The sequence below is a fragment of the Puma concolor genome, chromosome B2, assembly GCF_028749965.1.
Source record: "Puma concolor isolate L17-30 chromosome B2, mPumCon1.1.hap2, whole genome shotgun sequence".
NCBI lineage: Eukaryota > Metazoa > Chordata > Mammalia > Carnivora > Felidae > Puma > Puma concolor.
This window is the reverse complement of record NC_141671.1, coordinates 104,515,559-104,536,227: the sequence shown is the minus strand read 5'-3', so window position 1 is coordinate 104,536,227 and position 20,669 is coordinate 104,515,559. Positions and strand designations below refer to the sequence as shown.

At 42.0% G+C, this 20,669-nt stretch overlaps 1 protein-coding gene across 2 annotated transcripts in view; it reads left to right on the top strand.

Moving 5' to 3' along the window:
* The window catches only part of HS3ST5 (heparan sulfate-glucosamine 3-sulfotransferase 5), a 155,412-nt gene extending 138,085 nt beyond the window's left edge, over positions 1-17,327 (top strand). For both annotated transcript variants that reach the window (XM_086707641.1, XM_025925786.2), the window contains exons 3-4: positions 11,957-12,095; positions 15,579-17,327. In XM_086707641.1, coding sequence (XP_086563767.1) covers positions 11,989-12,095; positions 15,579-16,509 — 1,038 coding nt within the window. In that variant the 5' untranslated portion in view covers positions 11,957-11,988 and the 3' untranslated portion in view covers positions 16,510-17,327. The remainder of the gene's footprint in view (positions 1-11,956; positions 12,096-15,578) is intronic.
* Positions 17,328-20,669: the final 3,342 nt, after the last annotated feature.

Below are 20,669 nucleotides of genomic sequence, written 5' to 3'. Positions count from 1 at the left end.
TGGGTGATTAAGTAGGTGGGCTAAAACTGTATGTGAGTTTAAGGGAAAAGGAATAAAATAAAAGACACTTTCATTTCTGACAGGATGGTCAAACAGATACTCTGTATCCCACTTGCTACTGAAATAACTAAAATGTATGCTGAAATAGCTAAAGGATATGTCTATCCTGTAAGTATATAATTATATCTATACGGCTACTTGAAAGTAAGGAAGGACCAGAGCCCCAGAGTGAGATAAAATTGGGAAACCTGATTGGCGAGTGAGTTCCAAAGTGAGGATGACTCTGAGAATTTCTACCAAACTCTAGAATCCTTTCTCTTCCACTTTGATGGTTTTGCAGGCTCAGCTGTGAGAAAAATCACAGGAGGTGATCAGTGCAAGGAGTCTAAAGCAAGACAGTCATAAAAATAGTATTCTAGAGGATTGTACTGCCATTGTAAGAATGAATTAGAAGTAAGCCCGAATATTCCACAAGGAAATCAATTTTGGCACAGTGTAAAAGGACAGAACTCCCTGAAGATTGACAATCGCAAACCGGTTCTCTCTGGAGTGTGGGGTTCTAGTTCATCCTACATGCGTGGTCCCAAAATCCCCAAGCAGGATCCCAGAGGACCATGCCCTCTGGCAACTGCAGCAGCAAATTTGTAATTCCTTCGGAAAACTCAACCTCAACCCAGGCTTCAAAGAGTACCAAAAAATAAAATTCCTTGGAAAATGAACAACCCAGAATGAGAATCACAGAACAAACAAGGAAATAAGACGTTATGAGTAAAACAACAAACCCAAAGGTCTCAGATAATGAGATTGTCGACACAGAGTATAACATAGCTATGTTTAATGAAATCTACCAAAAGCTTGGAAATAAGAGCAGGGAACATGAGACCATAAAAAATAACCAACCCTACTTGAACAATATTAGATTCTAGAAAGTAATATGCAATCATTGAAATTTAAAATGCAGTGAATGTACTATCCAAAAGATTAGATACAGTGAAGATAGCGAACTGGGAGATAAGTCTTAAGAAATGAACTAGAAAAGAAAAAAGAAAAAGAAATGAACTAGAATTCTGTCCAACCGGGTAGAAAATATAAAACCTAAGTTAAGAGTTATAGAGAATAGAATGAGAAGGTTTAACATAAATCTTATCAAGAGTTTCAGAAGGTAGTAGAAATAGCATAAAAGAGGAATACTCAATGTGATAACGATTCCTATTTTTTTTCCAAATTTATTGAAATGTATGAATTCTGAGAACCAGGAAACCTAGTAAATCCCAATTAGGATAAATGAAAAGGTTTCTTCTACACTAAGACCTACAGTAAAGCTACAGATCACCAAAGTGAAAGCGAAGATCTTAAAAGCAGAGTGAAAAGTTGGTTAAGTGTCCAACTTCGGCTCAGGTCATGATCTCACAGTCATGAGTTCGATCCCCGTGTCAGACTCTGTGCTGACAGCTCAGAGCCTGGAGCCTGCGTCTCTCTTTTTCTCTCTGCCTCTTTCCCCACTCATGCTGTTTCTCTCTCTCTCTCAAAAATAAATAAAAACATTTTTAAAAAATTTTTAAAAGAGAAGAACAGCTTGATTGTCAATTTTGAATCAGCACCAATGGAAACTGAAGACAGCAGTATTAATATATTTAATAGAACGTGCTTCAAGAGAATAACCACCTCCCTTGAATTCTATACCCAGTCTTCCTTGTAAAAATAAGCGTGAAAAAAGATGTTCATATTTAAACACAAAGCCAGTGAATTTTCACCTAAAGACTTTTCCTAAAGGCAATTCTATTTCAAATGAAAGGTAATGATCCAAATGTTTATTGTATAAACAATAACAATAATAAAACTGTCTCTAATTAGTAAGGGGAAAATTCAGGCTAAGATGATAATCAAGCTGAAACTAAAATAATATAACTGTTAAGAGCCCAGGCTTAGAAACAATAAGATTCTTGACTCTGCCACTTGGTCAAGTTTCTTTTTTTTTTTTTTTTTTTTTTTATGTTTCTTTATTTTTGAGAGAGAGACAGAGCACAAGTTGGGGAGGGGCAGAGAGAGAGGGAGACACAGAATCTGAAGCAGGCTCCAGGCTCTGAGCTATCAGCACAGGGCCCGACGCAGGGCTCGAACCCACAAACCGTGAGATCATGACCCAAGCCGAAGTCAGTTGCTTAACCAACTAAGCCACCCAGGCGCCCCAGGCAAATTTCTTTAAATGGCAAATGAGTATGACACTAACCAACTTCACAGAGCCATTAAAAGCGATCATGTAGGTTAAGTACTTAATACTTAAATATTAACTTAGTGTGACTGGATACTAAGTGCCCAATATGTAATGTCCACCACTGTTACTCTTAATGATTATCTGAGAGAATTTTGAAACTTTTGTGTTGATTTGGTAATCAAAAAATCCATAGGATTCATACAAGTGCTTAGCACGTGACCCATTACCTACCACATGTAGGCACGGACAAAGACTCTCTCCTTGACTAAACTCCAGTCAGGTTCCCTGGAGCCCTCTTGTCACTGAGGCCTCAACCTTAGTCTGTAAGAATTGCAGATACACAGCACTAATGACTTGGTCTACCCTCCACTCCCATCCCCTCCACCACAAACACACACACACACACACACACACACTAAAAGACTTGCACAAACTCTAGCAAGTTTCTGGCAGCCTAAGGCCATATGCCTAAGGTGACCCCAGCCCTCCTAAAATTGCCTGCCCGCAACAGCTCGGGGCTGTCAGTGGAATTTACTGTTTATTCCTGCCCAAACCTGCCATGTGCCCATGAACTCCCTCTTAAAGCAGTTACTTTAGAAAACTTATCATTATAAAGACTTTCTCTTGACCCTTTGAGATATACATCTACCACCCACACCTGTCTCCTTAAGGACCCAGAAATGCAGACCTTCAGAGAGGGATAGCTCTCACCCTTGTGCCTCTCAGTCCCTGGGGTGAGTACGCTGGGTGCCTTGTTCCCATTTGCAAAACTACCTCCTGTCCTGAAGATAGAAGAAGCGTGTTTTGCCTCCCGGTAAAAGCACCGATTAACAAACCCAGATGGCTTCGTCAAAGTGACCAACCCCTTCCCACTCCGTAATTTTTCACTTTCCTGACTCTGCTAGGGCCCTTCATCCCCACTCCCTCATCCCCCCCTTTAAACTCCCAGTCACCTCTACCAATCAGAGTGGAGCTCAGGTCTATACTGAGGTGTCTCCCCTGCTGCAGTAATAGCACTGAATAAAATCTGTCTTTACCACCATTAGCTAGTGACCAATTTTGTTCTTTAACACCACTCCATAAACGCGAGCTTTATGATGACATCAGAGCACATGGCCCTGGTGCCTCCTGGTGCTGACTGCTTTACCAGCGCCTGTGTTCTTTTGTTCTGGAGGTGATTACTAGCTCAAGAGCTCTTTACTGAACACTAAACATCCTAAAACCTGTTTTGAAAAAGGACGAATTTTGGAAGAGAACATTTTAGTACTGTATTCTTTTAAACTAAGTTTCAAGTCACTCGTGGGCTCAACAGCTAACAAATCCTTCAGAAATTAGATCATCTTAATGGAGAAAACAGCGAAAAGAAAGAAGTACGACCTCTTTTTCCCTCTGGGAAGAAAAAAATTGAGGAAAATATTTCCGCCTTCGATACGAAATGTCACAACCTGTGTTTTCGGAATGGGAGGAAATTGTACTTCTGGCAAAAGGAAAATGAGATGCAAGAAGGCAGAGTGAGGCAAAAAGTGGATCAGTGGTTGCCCAGGGCTAAGGGGAGAAATGGGGATGCAGGGGAGGTGGGGGCCACTCCAGGACAGTGTTTCTTTCCAGGGTGGGAAACATGTTCTACAATTGACAAGTGGTGGTTGCACAACTCTGAGTATGCTAAAATCCATTGAATGTATACTTTTACATGTGTGGGTTGCATGGTATGTGAATTATGTCTCAATAAAGTGGGTACTGGGGTGCCTGGGTGGCTCAGTAGGTTGCGCGTCCGACTTCAGCTCAGGTCATTGATCTCACGGTCCGTGAGTTCAAGCCCCGCGTCGGGCTCTGTGCTGACAGCTCGGAGCCTGGAGCCTGCTTCGGATCCTGTGTCTCCCTCTCTCTGTCCCTCCCCAACTTGTGCTCTGTCTCTCTCTCTCTCTCTCTCTCTCTCTCTCTCTCTCTCAAAAATAAATAAACATTAAAAAAAAATTTTTTTTAATGTTTAATGTTAAATCAGTATCATTTTCAGTCATTATAAAAGAAATATATAGCTCAGTATTATGGAGATTAAAAGAGAGGAAAAGTCACTTCAGAGAACATCTAATCAGCACTCCAATCAAATAAAAATTAATGATAAAAATACCACCATATTTTAATTTAGTTACGGCACTAAAAGACATTTTATGTACATTATTTCTTTGATCCTCACCAAAAACAAGACATTTGTGAGAAAGGAAATAAGATTTGGAAATTGACTTTCTGTCGGGTACAGAATATTACACTTGATTTTACTGGGTGTGACAAGTAGAACTAATACTACTATAAAATTGACTTTGGCTATACAAGGCAGAGCTTATCCAGTTAACTTGACCTTTTTAACAGCATGAGCCTAAAGTACTGCAATGACCTGCTTGGACGATGTATATTAACTTAAAATGCCTGTATACTTGTCACCTCTCCCACTTACACTTTCCTAGATAAACACAAGATTAGAGAGGGAAAGATTCTACTTCTAAACTCGCCAACAGGACGATTTCTTAAACTCCAACAACCATTTAATGAAGCCAAAAGAAACTTTAGTGGGAAAAACACCCTTCTTCTATAAACATTAGTTACATATAGCAATGAGATACTGAGATTAAGACTAATTGGAATTCTATGCCAAAATAAAATTCAGTTCCCATCTCTTTCCTTAAGACATCATCCTACTAAATGAGACCCCTGAACAGAAGCAGAATTAACTGGCTCCTTTTAAGTTCGATAATTACGAATGCACAATGAGTATCTTCCTGCAGACAGAGAGCCAGAGGACTACTCAAGCTAACACAATAATGGTAGCTGTGTGTGATCAATTATGTATGCATGATATCAAAAGCTGAATGGAGGGGAGAAATGGAGAACCCATTTGAAAATTTGGAATTTGCTCAACGCCACTCCTGCAGTATTTCCCCGGAGCGTAAGTGCTAAGCACAGCGCAGTCATAAGCTCTACAGTTCTGTATAATTTATCAACTTTTTTCCTTTTCATCTCTAACATTGACCCTTCATGGTTAACTGAAGAAACAAAGAGCTAAATAGCTTCCTCAGCCATTTGATAGAGCAATTATGAGCATCCTGACTGATACATTTTCTGCCTGATCTACTAACAAATGGTGTCCATTTTCCTCTTAATCTACACCCTGTCTCCACATTCGACTTGACACGTGCAGAACGCTCCTTTCCATGCCCTTGTTCTTGCGCCCCTCTTCATTTGTTTCTTTGTCATTACAGCTCTCTTATGTGATCATTATAATAGGAGAAAAGCGGATTCTTTATGACAATTTTCCTCAGCTGCCCTTGGTTAATTTTTTTCAAAATGTGATTCCTATGGGTTCTCTGACAGCTGGGCAAATTGAAAGCTAATCAGCAGAATCTTTCTGAAGTGTCTGTATCTTTCCAAAGAAATTCCGTGTCTTAGAACGAGAGGATTGGTGTTCACGGTGATCGGCAATGTAATGTGATAGAGCCATCTTGAAGGGGGTCCAACTGTTTAAAACTGGGGGGTGATAAGAAAAATTGAGATTTGCCTCAGGCACTAACTTCCCCACGCTGCAATTGTCTTTACTTCCTCAGACATTAATCTGTCATTATAAGAACACTCATTTAGTGGTCTTCTGGTGGAATCCCTTAGGTTGAGAGAACTTTAGACCCAGAAGGTCTGAACTCATCCCTTGAAAGCCCTTTGTTTCTTGGGTGGAAAAAAAAAAAAAAAAAAGATCTGGGAGGTTAAATGATTTGCCCATGATCACATAGCAGGTGAGTAGCAGGTTAGTTTGAACTTGCCTGGTTTTGGGGTGCCTGGGTGGCTCATTCAGTTAACCATCCAACTCTTGCTTTTGGCTCACGTCATGATCTCCCGGTTGTGAGATCAAGCCCGGCTTTGGGCTCTCCACTGAGCATGCAGCTTGCTTGGGTTTTCTCTCTCTCCCTCTCATTTTGCTCCTCCCCTGCTCTTGCACACGTCCTCTCTCTCAAAATAAATAAACATTTTTTTAAAAAAAGATGTGGCGTAGGGGCGCCTGGGTGGCTCAGTTGGTTAAGCCTCCAACTTCGGCTCAGGTCATGATCCTGTGGTTGGTGAGTTCAAGCCCCACGTCGGGCTCTGCGCTGACAGCTCGGAGCCTGGAGCCTGCTTCAGATTCTGTGTCTCCCTCCCTCTTTCTCTGCTCCTCCCACACTCATGTTCTGTCTGTCTGTCTCTCTCTCTCTCTCTCAAAAATAAATAAGCTTAAAAAAAAAAAAGATGTGGTGTAGATACACAATGGAATATTATCCATAAAAAAAGAATGAATTCTTGCCATGTGCAACATGGATGGATCTAGAGGCTATAATACTAAGTCAGAGAAAGATAAATACCATATGAGTTCACTCGTATGTGGAACTTAAGAAACAAAACAAAGAAACAAAGAGTCAAATAAAAAAACCAGATTCTTAAATATAGAGAACAGACTGATGGTTACCAGAGGAGAGGTGGGGTCGGGGGAAGTGGGTTAATAGGTAAAGGGTTTTAAGAGTACACATATCAGGGGGTGCCTGGGTGGCCCAGTCGGTTGGGCATCTGACTTTGGCTCAGGTCATGATCTCGCAGTCCGTGGGTTCAGGCCCCATGTCGGGTTCTGTGCTGACAGCTCGGAGCCTGGAACCTGTTTTGGATTCTGTGTCTCCCTCTCTGCCCCTCCCCTGCTCATCCGTGCGCACTCTCTCTCTTTCTGTCTCTCTCAAAAATAAATAAACATTAAAAAAATTTTAAAAAAAGGAGTACACTTTTCAGGATGAGCACTGAGAAATGTATGGAATCATTGAATCACTATATTGTACACCTGTAACTAATATAACACTGTATGTTAATTATACTAGAAATACATACATGTACATATTTTAAAATAAATAATCAATGAAGGGCATTATACGTTAGAAATGACCTCACTTCTCCATCAATGCAAGAAAAAAACCTAAACGGACTATAAGGGAATAAAAAAAAGTTGTAAGTAATATAGCAACCAAAAAAAAAAAAAAAAAACCAGCAGAAGAAAAGAAAAAGAAATGATACAGTGAATATGAAAACCACTTTGTAAAGTATTGAAAACATTACTTTTCTGTAAGAACAGCACTTTTCATTTTCATCATCATTATCATCGCTTACTAATATTTTTCCTTTGTTTTATCAGGTACAAACCATCCCAAATGCCCCTGTTGCCTGCCCCTCCATGGAAACTCTTTTCCTCTTTTACTTTTTTTCACCTCCCCATCTTCCCCTTCAAGTTCAATGGCAGGTAATTTGGGTGGAGTTAAGTGGTTTTGTCTGCTCTCATCAATCAATGAACAAGTATTTATTAAGAGTCTCCCAGGTGAGCATCCAGAGTTCTATGAGTGGCATTGCAATCAAGGGGCCACATTCTTTGGGGTCAGATAATTCTGCATTTAAATTCTCCTTTTGCATTTACCAGCTACATGCCCTTGGGTAAATAATCTGCTCATCTCTCTGCTCTTTGGCTTCCATCAGAAAAAATAAAATAGATAATACTTCACAGTGCCGTTGTATAACATGAGATGATAAATGTGGGAGAAAGTAACAGAGAGCATATGCTCAATAAATGTAGTTCCCGTCCGCTTCATAAGGCTGTTACTAAATGAGCTAATGCTCAGGAGACAGTTATGCTTTCCTTGGAATAATTCTGCTCTGTGAGTTTGGCTGTTTTTAATGAACTTCGCTGCTATTGTTTCTGTTACTGTTTTTACTGCTACCGGGGGCTTGTGGTAACCATGTCTACAAGCTTTTGAGCAGCGCTTGAACATATCTTTATTATTATTATTTCTGAGTTCCCTTATTTCTTTGTTTCAGCTTGGGAATCATTTCTTTTCTTTGCTTAGTGCTGCTTTGAAGAAACAGCCAGATGTCTATACAATGTGTCGTTTCTGGCCATGTACTCTGTTCTTTAGCTACTGTGCTTTGTTCAGCTAAGATACCGTGTCTATGAAAGCTTTAGTAGTCTGGAGAAACTATAATTGTGCCGTTCTTGGCACACCAAATGAAAAACACTGAGAGATTAAAAACTGGAGATGAAGGGGGCCTTCTGTGTCACTATAGGTCTTTAACCTTTTTCTATACATAAAAAGAAATAATAAACCTTAAAAAAATTTTATATACCTTGCCTATTACCAGTATGACTGCTGTGATGTAAGATTTTTTAAATATCCATTAAAGTTGGCATAGCCAAAAGAAGGAACTTTGGATCATTTAACCTTCTTCCCAGTTTAATACTGTTTTTGGTAAAACTTAGATGGTGTGGCTTCTCTTTGGTTTGAATCCTCAGACGAAGAGCAACAACTCCCAGCTTTTAAGACTCAGACAGACCCTGGAGCACTTCATGATGGAAACCAAAGAGGCATCTCGAATGTTAAATTCACCAAGTACCTTTGGTTCCCTGAGCAGGGTTGATTCAGGGGATGCTAGGGTACTGTCTCTTAGTTTATATATAGTCTGAGACTGATTACAGAACAAAATGCGATTTCACTTCCCATGTCCTGGGACATTTATTCAGAACTACTGATTTGGCTTCCGCATTTCTCAAAAATTCCAAGAGATTTCAGCCTAACACAATAAGTGTTCATTTCTTGTCTCTCTTTTTGGTAATTCTTTGCTTCGCCATCTTGCTTTGAGGAGAGAATATAGTGTTACCATTCTCATATTTCACAGTAATTTCCATTGAAAGTTATTTATATTAGAAATAGGCTTACATTTTCCACAATCCAATTATACTATTAATGAGAACTGCACTAATTGCATTCTCTTCTTCTTTAAAATGCATTGTAAGAACAACGACATCAATCTCCCGAAGGTATTTGTTATGCTTCATTTTTGTCAAGTGCCCAGACACTCATTAAGTTCTATCCCGCGTTATCTTACCGAAGGCTCACGTCATCACAACCCCGTGAGACAGACAGACATCATTATCTTCATTGTACAGATGAGGATACCCAAACCCAGAGAGTTTCAGTTATCAAACTAAACCAAAGTGTTACTCGGGGGTCTTTGACTCCCAATCCAGTGGTCTTTGCACTGCATCATGGATGACTCATTCATATTAGCTGAGCGCTCGAATTAAAATTTTAGTTCTCCTCAGCACCCTAGTAGACTTGAGGGCGTGTAATGGGCCTGCCACAAGTAGAGGAGGCAGTGTAAACAAATGTGTCAAGAATGAGGTTTCCCGGGGCGCCTGGGTGGCTCAGTCGGTTGAGCGTCCGACTTCGGCTCAGGTCACGATCTCACGGTTCGTGAGTTCGAGCCCCGCATCAGGCTCTGGGCTGATGGCTCAGAGCCTGGAGCCTGCTTCCAGTTCTGTGTCTGCCTCTCCCCCATTCATGCTCTGTCTCTCTCTGTCTCAAAAATAAATAAACATTAAAAAAAAAAAAATAAGAATGAGGTTTCCCAAAGAGAGAGAAACCCCCAGGGGGTCTATTTAAGGCATCTCAGGCATAAGCTGCACTGGCCGGAACAGCTTATCCCACAGAGCAAAACCTCCTGGACTTCTCATAAAAGGACAGCCTATAGGTGGAGTATTGGAACCTTTGAGAATGAAAGATCCTCAGTGGCGGTAGAAAAAACTGTGGCTCCTACTCAGTCTGGTTTCATAGCCTACTGTTTACCAGATGGCACATGCATTGCAGTAGAGAGCTTGAGAGCTTCGTTGTGGCATTCTCCTGAATCTTGGGCTAATTCCTCAGCGGCCTCCATTATTCCTCAGTCCTTTTCTTTCCTGCCTGCCAACCTTGAGCAGAGTGCAGCCGTGAGGTGGCTCCACAGCCTTACTCCCCCTACATGCAAATATCTCTCCCGTGTTAGCTCTAAGCCCAGCAGTTACCCTCTGTTCCCATACTTACCGACACGATGGGCCTGACCCACTCCTCCTCACTAATGGGCAGTATATTGGGATTTCCTCCTCCAAAATCCGCATCCACCAGGATCACCCTCCGCGGCAAGGTATTCACAGGATCTGAGAGTCTTGGAGGAAATGTAGGAAAGCCATCCCAGGCCAGCGAGGAAGCTGACAAAAGCAGAGAGATGAGAGCGAAGAGGGATGAGAGTCAGCAAGGACGCTGGCCTGAAGGGCACAGAGGCTGCTGCTGGGGAGTAATAATAATACGGACGGAAGCTGAGTCTCCAAGCTGGAGCCTCGGAAGGAGGGGCCCGCACTTTCCAGAAGAGATTGGACTGGGTCAGCAAATAACCAAAAACGGGAGGGCAGAATAACTTGGGTGAGGAAGAATAACCAGACTATATGGGCCATAGGAAATGCGCAAGGAGAATATCCCCAGATGTTAAGAAATAAGGGAGGCATCCTGTGCCTCAGAAGGCAAAGCAGGAAGAAATTAAGGAGAGAGTTTTCTAAACTTCGTATCTGAAGAGGAAAACAAGACAGTAAAAAATGACTAAGTTTTGTGTGTCATTCACTCCACTGTAGAACACACACACACACACACACACACACACACACACACACACACGATGCAAGATTAATTCAGACCCATTAAAATGGAATCTCTGAAGGTGGTAGCAGGTGTGCATTTCCTAAGTTCCTGCAAGCTCCCGATAGAGAACCCCCGTCTAGAGAGCAAAGCAGATAGATTCTGGGCTCAGCGCCTTTTCTTCTTGTACGTCAGTGAGCAGGTCTAGCCCACTGCTGTACTCAGATAGGGTTTATCTGAGAATTTCCTGAGCTACCTCTTTCCCTTCTCTTCCCCGTCTCACCTACACACAAGGAAAGATGTTCGAAGCGGTGACCACAGGCTCATCGAGTCCCTGCAAAGACCCTTCTTACTGCCTCCTCTCTGCTTTTGTCCTCAGCCCTTTCTCTCCCCACCCTCAGCTCCTGTGTCCATCCAGGCCAGCCCTCCTTCGCTTCTCAAACTGGCCAAGCTTTTTTCCTCCGCACTATTTTCGTGCGTGCTGGTTCCTCTGCCCTTGCCCTGTCCTCCTTGCTTCTCATCCTCAGGTGTCAGGCCAACTGTCACTTCTTCAGCAAAGACTGAATAGGTTCCTCCTCTTATTCTCTCTCAGTGGATCCTGTTCCTTTGTTATTACCGTCTGTGAATATATGTGAATCCTACGTTTGCTAGTCAATATCTCTCTTCTCCACTAGACCATAGACTCCCATGTTGCCCACTATGTCTTTAGCACCTGGTACACAATATAGCACGTAGGACATGTTCCATAAATATTTATTCACTGTGTGTTGGATGAATATGGCTCTTATCTCCCTCTTTTGGGATTCCTTCCTCCAGCCTCCTCACCAGATCATGCACTACATTCCACAGACAGAGCATGCGTGGGGGAGGGGTAGAGCGAGGGAGACACAGAATCTGGAGAGGCTCCAGGCTCTGACTGATTGGCACACAGCCTGACGTGGGGGTTGAACTCACAGACTGCGAGATCATGACCTGAGCCAAAGTCGGTTGCTCAACCAACTGAGCCACCCAGGTGCCCCTCTTCCCCCTAGTTTAGTATTTGCTCTTATAACATGGGCCAGGAAAAGGAAGACAAGTTTTGGGAAATACCTGTTATATCATGAACATAGTTAAGGTTGGTATGGGATCTTTTCTTCATGAAACATCACTTCCCATACAGCCTGTACTCCCACCCCTCCAAGGCTTTGTGACAATCCACAGAGCCTATTAGAGATGACTACTGATGAGTCCCCTTCTATCCCTTGTCTCTCAGGCTGCAGAAGTCCTGAAGGTTGATGGAGGGCCATGCTATTCAAACAGCAGGCGTGGCTGAGACAGAAGCTCCTGGTGCTGGGAAGCCTTGCCGTTGGGAGTCTCCTGTATCTAGTCGCCAGAGTTGGGAGCTTGGATAGGTAGGTAATTAAACACATACTCATGCCCATGTGACTTCAAGTGTCTCTTGATTTACACTTCCCTAGGACATAATCTTAAATCCATCCATTTGTTTTCCTCTCTCAAAATTCCCAAGAAACACACTTTTCTGCAGTATTGATTTTGATTTATTGAGCCTTTGAAAAAAAGAGATCCAAGTTGCTCAAGCCAAGGTGTTCGTCAAGATCCATTTGTATTCTGTGTGCATTGACATTTGTTTTCAGAGAAGGGATAAAGCAGTAAAAATGTCACTTACGAGAGCTCAGTGTGGTCTGTGTGCATCTGGTTGTTGACCTCTAGCCATAGCAAAATGGTGATGTTGTATTTATTTATCTTCATTTTGAAATTTATGAGTGAGCAATTAGTGTGCTACCACAAGAGTTAAGATTATGTATGAGCCTGTAAAGTAGCTCATCAAGTTTGGAATCCATTGCCTTGGAAAGATGGCTGTAGGCTTGGGGAGTTTTAACCATGTTAATTAGGTCTGGTTTCAAGGAGCTGAAAGTATCAAATGAGGAGGCTGTCGCTCAGAGTAATTGCACAGAAAACAATGGAAAATCCATGGAGAGGAAATTTACAGAGGTAGCATTTTGGCTGTAAATAAGCCAACAGTTGAGAGATGATACTAGTCTTACACAAGTCCCAGCAATATCAGCTGGCTTGACATTGAGTGGCTCTGGACTGTCCCACATTTGGTATGATTGGAAAGGACAGAGAAGTTAATTTCTGGAACGCAAAGTTTCCTTCTTTGCCCTTTAAAATCAAGTCTTGCACCGGAAAGACTGAGGAATTCAATTCCCATTTTTCATGAAAATGCGGCCACACTTAAAACTACCTTCCTTACAGTTCTCCTTTTCTAATCTCTAGAGCTTATCAATTGGTTATTTAACAAATAATGTTGCAGTGGTTTTTATTTTCCTTCAGCCAGTGTCAATTTGGGTAAAGTGAACCCCTCTGATGCTTTTCAATTCAAAATTCCTAAGTAAACTTCCCACCCAGTGGTTTGCTGACTATGAGAAATGGTAGTATCCAGGCTTATCCCTGACTTCGAGTAGTTTTCTAAAGTAGTACTTAGTTATTAGTGAAAAGCTTGGAGGTGGGCACCATTGTCCTAGGTCCCTGCTGGAATTTTTATGTCCAGATCTTTCAATACCTTTAGTTATCTTCCAATCATTTTCCTTTTATTGAGCAATTGATCCAATGATCATTAACATATTAGTTACTCAGTTGATGACTTTTTCGTTTTTAACTTGGTCGCTAGTCTCCAATGGGGTAGCTTTTACAAGGAATTGAACTGTTTGGTGGGCTTTCCCGAAACCTCTCATTTGAGAGTTTGAACAGATGATGCCTAAAATTGACACGCACTTACTTAGGCCTATCCTTTAGTAACTGAGGACCCTGCTCTTTGGGAGGGAGGCTGAGCTCCAATACTTCTGCTCCTCCTGGTCCTAAGATTCCATGTTTTTCCCACGTCTGAGGCCCATGCACAGAACCTACTCTTCAGGAAAGGGAAATAATATATTGTCTCCTATTGTGAGTCAGGAAGTCAAGAAAGCAACTGTTCTGCAGGGTATGAGCTCCCAAGGTGGAAGATAGAAAGAGGACAGGAGGGAAGAAGGAAAATGGCCCTGTTTCAGCCTCTCAGCCAGAGTTCCGCAAGAGAATTAAGTCCTTACAGAAAAGGCGCGGATTGACTATCTCTTCATTTCTCCCAAGGAAGGCACAAGCCTCATTTTGGATGCGCAGGCGAGAAGTCCATCCATTACATTCAATGGATGCCTTAGGGAATTAGGGCTTAATTTTGGACCAGAACCCAAGATGAGCTAAAAGATGAATTTGCAATATCCCAGTCAATGTGACAATAAAAAATATCGTTGTATGTGTTGCTACTTTCATATCTTCCATTTAGAACTCTAGCGTATTAATCCTATTAACGAATCTATAAACACAAAATTCACGCTTCCCTAAAATATGTAATGTAGCACACCCCATTATTTTTGTCATAGTCCATATTTTCACGTTTTCTACAGTGAGCGTGGGTTGTTTCTAAAATCAGAAAAAACAAACATCACAAATAATATGTGAGTGTAATTTTCCATACGCATTATGACAGATGTTTGGACAGGCCAAACCCTTTTCCCTCAATTCTTTGGAATGTGTTGGTGAAGTTTTTCTCTTCTCCCTTTAATTATAAACATCAGAGAAGATAAGGACGGTATAATGGGGTCTCTGGGGAAAAGCAAGAGACAGCCTCATTGCCACAGAGAGGGGAACATAGACTCCAAATAATTAGGGTAACTAGAAGCTTCAGTTGGAGGATTGGCTTAACAGCCGTCCTGACTAATACTATACCCTTTAACAAGAAGGCTAAAATGCCTTCTCAGATAAACTCAGGGATGTTATAATGAGTTTCAGCTAGATTCCAGACTGTTACCCAAAAGGAAACTCAATTTGCCACCCATATTTATTGGCCATGCCAAATCAAGCCGGGACTCTAGTCTGGTATCATTAGGATCGTTACCACAGCTTTCTCTCTGTAAAAAGCAGTGGTGGTTGTTCATTATTTAGGGCAACGTTGAAGTGGGAATCCTCCTTTCTGGTTCCATCCATTGCATTCCTTCCTTCACGAGCTTGAGCGCTATAATTTACATGGGTTTGGCAGTGAGGACCTGAGGCTTCCTGTCCTGCCAAAGTCTTGTTGATTTCTGGTCCGGGGGGGGGGGGGGGGGGGGGGTAGGTGATAGATAGCACTTGCTAATGGCATGGGGTTTGTTCCTACATTCAGCAAAGCAGAAACATAATCTTGACCCCTTTAGATAGAAAGAGAAGCAGAAGAAATATAGTACTTGTCTAGCTGTCCCCAAGGCCAACGGCAGAAATTCTCATAGAATGAAAAAGCTCAGCAAATGCCAGGATTGGATTTTTGCAGGTTGATGATACAAATAGCCACGGGCAGAGCCTGGGACCTCTATCCAGATTACATCTCAGGGATTTTTAAGAGCCACATGAACGCTGCTGAGCTGCAAGAAAATAATACCACATGAAACCCAAAAGACGCGGCTTCCTAGCCACCCTTCTGCCTCGCAGCTGAAGATTATAATCTCCTGCCTCTCACGTCTTCTAAATGATGCTAACTCGTGGGCTGTGAAAAGGCTATTAGTATGGCTGGTGTCGCTTGTCTGTCCTGTACTGTGAACATAAGTACACGCTGTAGTCAATTAAGTGCTTGGTGAATAAAAATTTTAAGGAGCACTAATAAAAATAATCCCATCAATTATGTGTGCTCCATTTAATACAGGGTTGCTTAAAATAAAATTTCCCAAACATATGTTCATTATGGATTGCAGCAGGCTGGGAACCAGTAGTGTTATTTATGCATTTAAAGTCCTACTCTGACTAGGGAAGCAGAAAAGTGACAAGTTAGTTGCAATGAGCTTCTAAGAGCCTCTTTCTGTTGCTTTCAGGCTACAACCCATTTGCCCCATCGAAGGACGATTCGGAGCCCGCAGCCAGGCCGAATTCCCTCTCCGCGCCCTGCAGTTTAAGCGGGGCCTGCTGCACGAGTTCCGGAAGGGCAATACTTCCAAGGAGCAAGTTCGCCTTCATGACCTGGTCCAGCAGCTCCCCAGGGCCATTATCATTGGGGTGAGGAAAGGAGGCACAAGGGCCCTGCTTGAGATGCTGAACCTCCATCCAGCGGTGGTCAAAGCCTCTCAAGAAATCCACTTCTTTGACAATGATGAGAATTATGCCAAGGGAATTGAGTGGTATAGGAAAAAGATGCCTTTTTCCTACCCACAGCAAATCACAATTGAAAAGAGCCCAGCATATTTTATCACGGAGGAGGTTCCGGAAAGGATTTACAAAATGAACTCATCCATCAAGTTGTTGATCATTGTCAGGGAGCCAACCACAAGAGCTATTTCTGATTACACTCAGGTGCTAGAGGGGAAGGAGAGGAAGAATAAAACTTACTACAAGTTTGAGAAGCTGGCAATAGACCCAAATACCTGCGAAGTGAACACAAAATACAAGGCGGTAAGAACCAGCATCTACACCAAACATCTGGAAAGGTGGTTAAAATACTTTCCGATTGAGCAGTTTCACATTGTGGACGGAGATCGCCTCATCACGGAACCTCTGCCAGAACTTCAGCTTGTGGAGAAGTTCCTAAATCTTCCCCCGAGGATAAGTCAGTACAATTTATATTTCAATGCTACCAGAGGGTTTTACTGCTTGCGATTTAACATTATCTTTAATAAGTGCCTGGCGGGCAGCAAGGGACGCATTCATCCAGAGGTGGACCCCTCTGTCATTACCAAATTGCGCAAATTTTTTCACCCTTTCAATCAAAAGTTTTACCAGATCACTGGGAGGACATTGAACTGGCCCTAAAATAATAAGTCATATAACACTATGTGTTGTGGCTGGAGACTCACAATGTCTCCCCTAGATTAAAAATATGCACTTTTCTTAGACACAGCTATCCGAGTCATTTTTCCATGTGTACTTGTACATACGCAGTGTGTGACCAAATATAAGATCAATTCTTTTTCTATTGAAAATTGACAAAAAAAAAAAAGCAAACAAAACAACAGTTTGCTGTCTGAGTAGTTGCATCTTTTAAGCTATTGACGAAAAGAAAAGATGGTGGTATTGGGGGAAAGTGACTTCAGCTATCCTCAAAGAGTTAGTCTTCCTTGGAGTCGGAATTTGCCGCCCGCCATTTTCATAGATTTAAGCCAAAAGATGATGTGTGAAAACGCACCAGTGGCTGCGAAGCTTCAGGAGGTAGAGGATTCAGTTATGCATTCTTTTCTAAGGGAAAGCTGGCTCTTTAATTCAGAGACTGAATTGGTGCCATGAAAACAGAAAATACTATTTTCTTATTATTTCAAAGACTGTCTTGTCTCATAAACTTGACACTGTTCCAAAGTTCCTGTGGTGATTTTGCACTATTGTTTTCTCGTAGAGACCATGGTGTGTGTCACACGTGGCATGTCAATCACACATTTGAAAGTTAAGTCCTTTCACTTCCATGTCCTACGTCCACAAAGAGAAATGCCATGTACATACTGTATATTGTTGTAAATACTGGTTTCACACTAAGTAATTCTATTTTGTAAACTGAATATGGCTATTTAATTTATTGTGAAAATTAAATTTATTGTGGTATTTAAAAATGGAATGGATTAAAATTACTCTATGTGCAACCTTTTTATTCCCCCCCTCATTTTGTTTTACGTGCCCCCTGCTGGCTCCCCAAATCAAGGCTGTTTGTGTGCACGCCAACGGGCTTGGAAAGATGCGCCGCTCAGTTAGATTTCTGTACCCTTGTGAAAATGCTTTTATGGAGCGGGGTTGAGGATCTTAAAGAAAACATCTCAGCCATCTGGAAATCTAGTAATACAGCCACCTCAAAGAATAGTAGCCGCTACTCCTGCTGCAACTTTGTAACAATTAATTTACTTGCAATTTTACCACTGTGCCGGGAGAGAGACAGAAATACTTTAACGTAATCAAGGTATAGAAGAATCACAATTTCATTTGAACCTCTAATCAGAGTCAGACCAGTAGAGAAATTAAATAAAATAAGATCAGAAAACTTGTGTGGCCTCTGTACTGAAAGCTGCTGATGCTTCAAAAATGAATACAAACTCCCCCCCCCCACAAAAAAGGAATACAAACTCTCAGAACTCCCTCTTTGAGATGAAAATATATCAGTCTCCTCAGAGACGATCAAATGCGTACTGTTGCTCTTACTAACATAAACATATGGCTCATATTTCCAGCCAGAGAAATTAATGCTAAATTGGGTGCTTGCTAACATCAGATACACTGTACCATGCTTAAATATAATTCAGAAAACCATGGAAAGAGGTATCAACCACAAGAACAAAAAGAGGGATTTTTCACGATCATAGCTGCTCATCCGGTAGAAAATGTTTAGGGGAGTTTTACTCCACATCACGTTGAGAGTGCCTAGAGAAATCAGCAAATTACCATGGGTTCCCTTTGGATTGTAATAAGCGTTGATTTTCTCCATGAGTTGTTTATTCTGTCCAGTGATTTGATGGTGAACTTGCCTAAATAAATAGCCCTTTCCCCTCTGGTGTTGGTATATATTGCTTCTCAAGCTACAGCCTTAGTAATCATCTCTACTGTTTCAATTAGCAATGATGCCGTTCTCTCAGCATGGGATGGACGTGACTCCAGCCCATGCTGACAGGCCAGCTTCCCACTCACTGCTCAGCGACTCTGGAGAGCGTCTCGGGTCTCAATTCCAATCCCTTCTCCCTTAAGCCGTGAATGAAATCAAACATACGGAATGTAGCATTTGATTTCCTTGTGCCTCAACTCTCAGCTAACCATCAGAGTAAACTTCGAATGATACGTTCAAGGTCATAATTACATGCTATCATTAATTCTATTGTAACTCTTTCTAGAATACTGCAGCTAATACAGTTTTATACCAGAACTATCAAAGTATACCCCAGTGGAACGGTGATGTTTCAAAATCTTAGCCGAGGTATTCCACCAATAAAATTGAAAAACAGCAATCTTGGGGTAACTGAGTGGCTCAGTTGGTTAAGGGTCTGACTCTTAGTTTCAGCTCAGGCCATGGTCTCACGGTTTGTGGGTTTGAGCCCAAATAAATAAATAAACTTTAAAAAAAGTTAAGAGAAAAACAGCAATTTTTTCCTAGATAAACAGAGGAATTTTTTTTTAAATAATGAATAGAAATTTATCAGTGATAAATTTTTTTATTAAAATGTTTTTTTTTCAACGTTTATTTATTTTTGGGACAGAGAGAGACAGAGCATGAATGGGGGAGGGGCAGAGAGAGAGGGAGACACAGAATCGGAAACAGGCTCCAGGCTCTGAGCCATCAGCCCAGAGCCCGACGCAGGGCTCGAACTCACAGACCGCGAGATCGTGACCTGGCTGAAGTCGGACGCTTAACCGACTGCGCCACCCAGGCGCCCCTAAAATGTTTTTAATGTTTATTTTTGAGGGAGAGAGAGTGTACAAGCAGGGGAGGGGCAGAGGGAGAGGGAGACACAGAATCTGAAGCAGGCTCCAGGCTCCGAGCTGTCAGCACAGAGTCCGACGCGGGGCTGGAACTCACAAACCGTGACATCATGACCTGAGTCAAAGTCGGACGCTTAACTGAGCCACCCAGGAGTCCCCCAAGTTTTTCTTAATTTTTGCTAATGCTACCAATAATATATATTAGAGTTTATTCTGAGATTCTATTTGGCTTATACTGACTCTTCTAATTTGTTATTTTTGGCTCCATAAGCCATTGTTTCTTCTTCACTCTCAGCAAAAAAAGTTCTGTGATTTCCAATTGTTTCGCTTTCTAAGTAACTTTGAGAATTGTTTTCAACCTTGGAGCCTCCCCGCAGAGACCTAAAGCAGGAGGCCTGGCCTGGGAAGATGTTTTGGAGGTAGGTTTCATTTCCCTGAAAGAAAGAAAAAAAACAGCCACAGCCACTGCTGGTTGAGCAACATAGAAGTAATCCCATAACTTCATTGCATACTTCCGCTGGAGGCTTTAAACCTCCTTGTTTAGGAAAATGTTTCCTGTTGTCATCAAACAGGCAACAGATCTCTAGAGAAATCCTCTAGATTTACGTTAGCTCCACCAGGGTTCTCTTTAATAAGTTACTCTTACATCGTGAAATCTTTGCATTCCTCCTGGAGGCTTGGTGGCACCATACAGCTTTGTGAAACAGTTCTAGCTGCAAAGAGCAAAAAAAATTTAAGCAATGGTGAAGTTTCTGATGGACCGAAAGGCTGAAATAACACCATTTTGGAAGCTAAGGAATTGCAATTACAAGTATACAAACTAGAACTGGAGTCCTGAGACATCAGAGAGAAAAAGAGACCTACCGTAACCCCCTGGACACACAGCCCCAGTTCAAGTGCATCACCTAGTCACCTGAAATCACCTCACAGAAGCACTTTTCCTATTAACTGCACTGTCGTATAGGAAACCTCTAAGACATTAGGGCCTGTGCTCATGGATGATAAAGCAATGGCATGTAAACCAGCATAATCACATCTGATCTTAGATTTGGCACCTTTTATGTTGAAGGACCAGCAAGAACAGTCACTAATTGCCACTAAGGCTGATAGGGCCTTACGAGAGCACCATCCGTGGTGCCACACCTCGTACAAGAGCCCTACTGGACCCGCAAGGCCCTTTGAGGAGCATTACCTGGGACACTGGAGGCATGTTGCTGCAAAGGGAAGGTGGGAACCAAGGGTAAGGGAAGCCCAAACTCCAGCCCTGCCAATAGCTTTTGCTTTCTCCGATTAGCAGTGAGCTAGATTGGATGAGCCTAATTTGAGGCTCTTCATGAGCCTAATTTGAGAAACTTCCGGGGATGGACAATTCCAAACGATCATAAATAGTGTTTTCCCGCCAAAGACTTTTGTATTCTCTTGGCACACTGAGCAGCCATTTTCCACTCAGGAGAATGGTCTACAGTATAAGCAAAAAAAGAAAAGTTCACCGAAAACATTTCCCCTAAAAATGACTAAATACA